General features: G+C 41.3%; 1 protein-coding gene across 1 annotated transcript in view; it reads right to left on the reverse strand.

The window, feature by feature from the left end:
• LOC110316679 (transient receptor potential cation channel subfamily V member 5) overlaps positions 1 to 7673 on the reverse strand; it is a 27012-nt gene that overhangs the window by 16854 nt on the left and 2485 nt on the right. Inside the window, exons 2-8 of the mRNA XM_021191111.2 lie at positions 6065 to 6162; positions 5807 to 5929; positions 5185 to 5322; positions 4813 to 4911; positions 4417 to 4589; positions 4136 to 4282; positions 1984 to 2196 (exon numbers count right to left, since the gene is read on the reverse strand). Of these exons, the coding sequence (XP_021046770.1) occupies positions 1984 to 2196; positions 4136 to 4282; positions 4417 to 4589; positions 4813 to 4911; positions 5185 to 5322; positions 5807 to 5929; positions 6065 to 6162 (991 nt within the window). The remainder of the gene's footprint in view (positions 1 to 1983; positions 2197 to 4135; positions 4283 to 4416; positions 4590 to 4812; positions 4912 to 5184; positions 5323 to 5806; positions 5930 to 6064; positions 6163 to 7673) is intronic.

The following is a 7673-nucleotide window of genomic DNA, read 5'->3' on the forward strand; positions in this document are numbered from 1 at the left end:
GCCAAGTAGTGGGAGTGGGTGGGTAGGGGAGCAGGGGCGGGGGGGGTTGGGTATAGGGAACTTTCGGGATAGCATTTGAAATGTAAATAAAGATAATAATAATAATAATAATAATAATAATAATAATAATAATAATAATAATAATAATAAAGATTTTCCCCCGTTCCTTCCAAATCTCCAGGATGGAGCTGCTGGATTGTTATCATAAAATCCCACAGGTGAAGCTGGAATATTTCTTTAAGGTCCTAGAGCCCAGTGGATTCCACAGACCATAAAAGATGGATAAAAGCAGTCCTAGAGTGCCTCCAAAACACTGGGTTACCAGTGGTATTAGTATTGTTGACTGTTAAAGTCATTTATTTAAGCAAATTTAAATTCATTTATTTAATCAAAGCTCCCTGGGGTAACTACTTGGTTAACAATTGAATTCAAGTCTAGACAGCATATTTTTATACCTTTCAAATAATTTCTGAGACTTTCAAATAATAAAAAAGTAGAAAAAAGAGAAATTTCTATTATTAAAGCAATTTGGTATAATGTAACAGCAGAACAAAATAATATTGAAAAGATCAGGAGCTCTTCATGTTATCCAAAATGACTTAGAACCAGAATATTCTAGAAACTCAGGGCTAATGCTTAAAGGTTAACCAAGCATAGGGACCATTCATTGATGTTCTTTGTTATCTAAATCTCCTATTACTGTATCCTTGACCTTCTTACTCCTTGCCTGATTACCAATGAAAAAAATATTTAATAAAAGTCCTTTACTTTGTTCAGGATAACTGACTGAAGCAAAAATGAAAGGACTAAAGATGTTAAGGAGAAAATAATCTTGCTCCCAGAAAGAAAGAAGGATGACTGGGACATTTAGCTATCATTATGCTATATAAAGTCTTGAGGCAAAAAAAAAAAAAAAAAAAAAAAAAGGATCTTTAAAACATAATTTAGACTATCTGGGTCAAAGAAATATGTTTATGCATAATTCTTGAATTATCTTTCCCCAGTGAGAAAAACACATGTGGGACTTAGTCTTATTTATTTGCTCATCATTATCAAAGTGCATTTAGGGTGGAACCTCATCTGCATTGCCAATGTGTAATCTTGGTGTAAGTGTGATACAAAAGTTGGGAAAGAGCATGCGGGAGGACTCAGAGGCAAAAATAATGGGAAAGCTTATCTACTCTCAGCTGGTTCATGGTTATATTATTTCTCTATTTCTAGTCATTTCCTTCAACCTCCTAATTACAATTAGTGTCACTCTTCTTTTCTAGCTATTCTTATTGCCTATATTCAGTCTGAACTTTCATGCTCAGATGGAACTACAGAAAGAAAATTCCTTTAAGAACCTGTGTCTACTCCTGACATGCTGGTGAATGCCATCCTTTATGTTGTGCTTTGTGATAAAAGAATCTCTCTCCCTCTCCCCTCATTCACAAATAAAACCCTCAAATGTTCTACTGGTTGACTACATGTGTTTAAAGCTACTCATCAGAATCTATTCTCTTTTTTACAACAAAATGGACATTTACTCTTTTTGACATCAATTTTAATCTTTCCACACCTTTACTTGTCCATCTTTACCACCCCACCCCTCTGTAGAGCATTATAAAATGGCAGGTCCTACAGAGGTGATTCATACTCAACTACTGTCCCTTTTGAGCACATTTCTGTAGCGTCTCCAAAAAAGACATAGATGACCCACTATAAAGAGGAACTCATCTCCACAAATGAACAAGGTTGGTAATACCAAACATTTAATGAAGCTTTTGTGAGAAAATCTGTAGATTCCTACACAAACACTTTTACTGATGGGGTTCCATCTATGACCCCCTATCTCCTGTTTAATTCCTGTGTTACTGATGAGGTATTGGCGACTTCTAAGGCCTATGAGCAGTGTCATTCCTGGAGGACATCAATATGGTCTAGAGAAAACATGATCATCCCATGCCATCATTCCCTTTCATCCCTTTGAAGAAGAATTACCTGTAGTGATTTCTGTTCCATGATGGTGTTATCTCGAACATGTGTACGGTTGGCATCACGGAACTTGAGGGGGCGGTAAACACAGCATGTGGTGAAGCAGACCATATAGAAGATGTACAGAGCACCCAGGAGGCAGAAATAAGGTTGCCCATATTTCTTCCATTTCAGGCTCACCAGCTCCTTCACTGGGGTCTGTTCTAGAATCTGTCGAGCCTATCAGAAAGAAAGAGCAACATAGAATCAACAACACAATTAGCAATGTTGAGGTTTGAACTGCATTCCAAGTGACAGGGCAGCAACTATCATCACCATCATCCAAACCCTTATTTCTTTGATAGGAAATTATTCATTTATATTATATGGTAGGTTTTGTAGTAGTGCTATAGATGTATTACAGAAGTAGTCATGGCACATACAACAACACTGAGGCTACAATAGATGAATAGTAGTTAGGTGACTGAACTACTGTAGGAGGATTTGAGAAGTCATTGCTCATTTGCACATAAGATGTTGCTGGGACCATGGGAGAATCTGCTGAGACTGGTAGACAGAAATTACATGGGAAAAATAAATGATAACAATGATAACTGTACATATGCACTATAAATTTTACAGTAAGAAGTTTGACTTCTTTTTCTGAATGTAATAGAAAGCAATTGGGAACTCCTAGCGAGAAATAGTTCAATTTGCATTGGAAGTATGGTTAGACTGGTAAAAAGCAATATAGGAGATGGCAGAATGGATGGTGCTCTAAGAGAACTAAATAGCAAGATGCAAAGAAGAGAAGATAGTGAATGAGACAAAGCTTCTGAAAAGAGGCAAATTCAAAGTGAAGCAGACAGGATTAGGCAGGGAAAAAATTCCCTTGCGGGAGGAGGGGAGGAGAAAGTTTCCAGATATGTTCAACAATCCAGGGCAGGAAGTTGAATCAACCAGAGAATCGATTTTTGCCATAAAATAGAAAATTTTTATTTTTAAGATGGTACTAAAAGTATCAATTGCTAGAACTATAAATAGAAGCAAGATAGGTGGTGTTAAAGAAAAGTACTTGGTACAGGTTGTATTTAACCCATAGGAGAATGCAAGTAATTAATATCTGATATGAAAAAGCAAAGGAGAGATTGAAGAAATGGACAACCAATTACTGGCTCAACTTGAGACCCATCCTATGGGAGAGAGCCAACCCAGACTTTGCTATGTTTGCAGACAGGAGCCTGACATAACTCTCCTCTGAAAGGCTTTATCCAGTAGCTAATGGAAACAGATGCAGAGACCTACAAACATGGCAGGGAGTTTGGGGAGTCTTGTGGAAGTGTGAGGAATAGTAATGAGTAAGCCAGAGGTGTCAAGGAGACCATAAGAAAGATCTACAGAGTCAATTAACCTTGACCCATGGGGGTTCATAGAGACTGAACCACCAACCAAAGATTATGCCTGGGTAGAACTAGGCCCCCTATACGTATATAGCAGATGGGCAGCATGGTCTACATGTGGGTCCCCTACCAAATGGAGAGAGACCTGACTCAAACTGTTGGCTCCCTTTGGATCTTGCTCCCTTAGCCTGTGCTGCTTTGTCTGGTCTCAGTGGTGGGGATGCCTAGTTTTTCTGTGCCTTGATGTGTCAGGGCAGGTTGGTACCCATGGGGGATGGGAGTGGGCCTTCCCTTCTCAGAAAAAGGGGAGAGAGAAAAGGGGAGTGGGAGGTGAGGGTGGGTCTGGGAGGAGAGGAGGGCCTGCAATTGGTGTGTAAACTGAATAAATAAATAAATTAAGTGGTAAAAAGAAATGAACGCTAAGGTTTAGATGTAGAAAGAAAGAAAGAAAGAAAGAAAGAAAGAAAGAAAGAAAGAAAGAAAGAAAGAAAGGAAGGAAGGAAGGAAGGAACATAGGAAGGAAGTGACCCCAAGTTAGAAGGTTCTTTATCTGAAAAATTAGAATGAGATATGTAAAGAGAGAGACTGGAGCCAAGCAGGAGGAAAGTAGTCTCAAAACGTAAATGTTGGATGTTATTTGCAACTACAGGAAATATTTTCTCTATCTATTGTAAAGCTCTGAAGTGTCTTGGGATCAAAGTGTCTCAGTAGTTGGAAAAGCCGCATCTCAACACATCTTCCTTCACATGAAGTTTCTGGACCTGTTATGACATCTATACCTCTTTCTTCTTGGAGGAAACCACAAGCTCCAGAAAGGATAGCTCCTCACCCCAGGAGTCAATCTCTGTGAGGTCATAGAGGGAAGATGTTAGGGGCCCAAAGGACCACTGGATGCGCTTCCGTTTTTGCATTAGGTGTTGAAACATCTGGTGAAGCAAGAAAAGATTTGAATGGTTAGTGTGTTAGAAGATGATCTGGAGAACAGCCATGGACAAAGTCATTTACCCATGTTAGTGATGGGACAGATCACTAAGGAGACACCTTAAGGAGGGGTTCTCACCACAGTGTTGCCTTCCACCCCAGCCAACTTGAAGGGGGTGAGTCCCTGGTTGTTGGGCACAAGTTCCAGGGACTTCAGGTGGTCTCCCCCATCATAGGAGAGTAGCAGGTTGTACATCTGACAGGCAAAGGTTTTGTTGGGCTGAAGGACAAGTATGTGTAGTACTGTATTTCCTGGGGAGAACAGAGACTGTCATGTGACCATAGTATTAAGAGTTGGTGAAGATTTATTCCTCTATCCTAAGGTGGTCTAGGTCTCTCTCTCTCTCTCTCTCTCTCTCTCTCTCTCTCTCTCTCTCTCTCTCTCTCTCTCTCTCCCCTCCTGCATGAATGTGTGCTCGCCCTCCCCCTATGTTCCCCTCAGCATCCAGGAATCCCTCCTCATCCCAGCTCTTACCCAGAGAGTCCTGGGCCCGGATGTCAGCTCCATGCTCAATGAGCAACCTAACAATCTCCTCACTACCCACACAGGCAGCAAAGGACAAAGGGTGTTCTCCTGTGGACACAAAGAAATCCATGGCAGTAGACAGTAGGATCGGATGATGAGAGGAACTTGTGTCCTCCAAACCTCCTGCATCTCATCTAGGGGTTTGGGATCACCTGCCCAGCACAACCCAAGGAAAAAAAATTGTGATGGAGTGTTGTGGATGGATTGGCCTCTGGTTCTAAGCCTTAGAAGGATTAACCCCTCTCAACTTCTCAAAAAATGAAACCAAGAAAAGGCTACTTTTTCACCTCCCCTTTCTCTAGGCCTGCCCCTGGATCTTACCATAGTAGATGAGGTTTTGCGAACTTCGATGGAAGGCGGAGCCTGTAGCTCTGGCGGAGGCACTGGCCCCTCGGGCCAGCAGGGCACGGACCAGGTTCACATTCTGGTTCATGACTGCAATGTGCAGTGCAGTCTGACCTGGCCCAAAGAGTACTGTGAACAATAGTTCTGTCTGGAAGATAACACCCCAGCAGTCTTTACAGAAGCTTCCTGACAACTCTTCAGACACATTTCTACTGTAGACTGGAGAATAGTCAGGAACTAAGGATAATTAATCCCTCAGACTCCTGAAACAATGCCACTTTACTTCCCTTATTTAGGGGTTGTTATACATATAATCAGGAGACAGAGAGAGAGAGAGAGAGAGAGAGAGAGAGAGAGAGAGAGAGAGAGAGAACAATCAAACAAATTGTCTGAGGGACTCTGAGGAGACTAAAGAGAAATAGGAAATACTAAAAGACAGCCATGGGAGCTAAAACCCAAGCTGTAAGGTCGCGTATTTGTCTTGACTCATGAGGACCCTCCACCACTTCATAAGCCTACCCTATACAGATATATTTTAGAAATGGTAGATCACCCACCCACATTTATTTAGTTTTTAGTTATTGTGAAGCCTCCTCACCTACAAATGGCTCACACAGCGTGGACTCTGTGACCAAGTATGGAGCAGCTTCCATCAGCATTATAGCAGCGTCCAGGTTGTCATAGAGGGCGGCTACATGCAGTGCTGTCTCTCCCAGAGCTCCTGGAATGGAGTAAGCCAAGAATACCAAACACTTGCAGTTCTCCTTGCAGAGAGTCCTAGCTCCAGAAGTACCTCAGCAGTTTCTCCAAGCAGCCATTTCCAAATACAACTCTATTCTACTAATTCTGATCTCACCTCTTTGTCGGAAGTCACAGTTCTGATCATGTTGAAGTTTCTTAAGTGTGCAAGTATCATTTTCCTTGGCTGCTCTAAGCAGTGGAGACTCCCAAATACTGGAAGAAGATGAGAAGAAGCCCATTAGTGACCATCAGAGGCAGGTCCATGGTCAGAGAATGCAGAAGCATTCTCTGTGATAGTCATGACATTCACAGTACAAAGCAACACATCAGCTTTGTCTCTCGTGAGTTACTGGTTGAATACAAGGGATAAGTAGACTTTGGGGAAAGAGCTTATTTTAAGGCTCATCAGATTTCCCTTGTCCCTCTCATGTCAACTGACCCTATAAAATGAAGATGTGTGTAGCCTGAGTCTTAGATATGAGTTGATCAACAGATAGGACAACTCTTGATTATGTCTGAAGAAGCTGAACTTATACACATCTCAAATTATTCAAGCTGGATTTAACCTGAAAGCCTCTTGTCTGTGGGCTATCTTCCATTGTACTAGAAAGTATTATGCAAGCTGCCAATGGACAAAAGCAACCAATAGTCCTATCCAGCTGTTGACATCCATGAACCACAAAGCTGACCACAGTGGCAAGTTATCTTTGAAGGTGCAATAGTTGTAGTCCTATCTCTGCAGTAACCAACAGCGGTCTAACTGAACTTAAGGTCCAATATACAGGATGGAACTCATGCCTGGTACTCAAAACATAACCAAATAAATGGGGCTAGTGAGGATATGAATCTTAGAAGAGGGTTGATTACCACCAGTTTCCTAGACCAGTATAATTCTTAACAATATTCTAATACTTGTTCGTATACCTACAGTTAGGTATAGCTCTCAATCATTAAAGAATCTTCTGTTTACAGCAAATGGAGACTGTTACAGAAATCCACAACTGGAAACCATGCAGAGATCAATGGAATATGGGGTTATAAACTCCAATGCATTCGTCTTCAGCACTCCTACTCTGGGACATCACAGAAGAGAAGGTGGAAAGATTGTAAGAGCCTGCAGACCAGAAAGTCTGCTATTAGACTGTGTCTTTTAGAAATGGCTGCCTAGACAAGACCTGAACAGCAACAGGGTCAATAGACATACTGACTTGGAGTGGAGAAAATATCAGTCTCATCCCTAAACAAAGGACCACAGGCAACTAGTGTCTGCCGCCAGAGGGAGGACCAGCCTCTCCCAGAGGTGAGCTCCTTAACTGTTTGTCTAATACAAAGTGACCCACACTGAAATTATTACACACAAACAACGAAAGTGTACTCAGCATGTCGTATTCATATTTTTGCACACACGTGTGTGTGTGCTTGTGTGTATGTAAAACCATCAAAGAAAATGAGGCCATCAGTTTGAGGGGCGTGGGGAACATGGGACAGGCTGGAGGGAGGAAAGGAAAGAGAAAAGATAATGTAATTATATTTTAATTAAAACATACAAAATTAAAAATTAATTAATTAAACAAACCAATCAGAAGGGATAGTTCTAGAGGAAGGAGAGCCCAAGGCCTGCAGTGGGTTTTAGAGTATTCTCATGAAAAATTAAAATAAAAACCCTTCGGCCTGGTGGACTTCATCTAAATGTCAGGATCCTGAAAGTTGGATTAGGAGGAGGA

This window comes from Mus pahari, chromosome 2 (genome assembly GCF_900095145.1).
Source record: "Mus pahari chromosome 2, PAHARI_EIJ_v1.1, whole genome shotgun sequence".
NCBI classification, from domain to species: domain Eukaryota; kingdom Metazoa; phylum Chordata; class Mammalia; order Rodentia; family Muridae; genus Mus; species Mus pahari.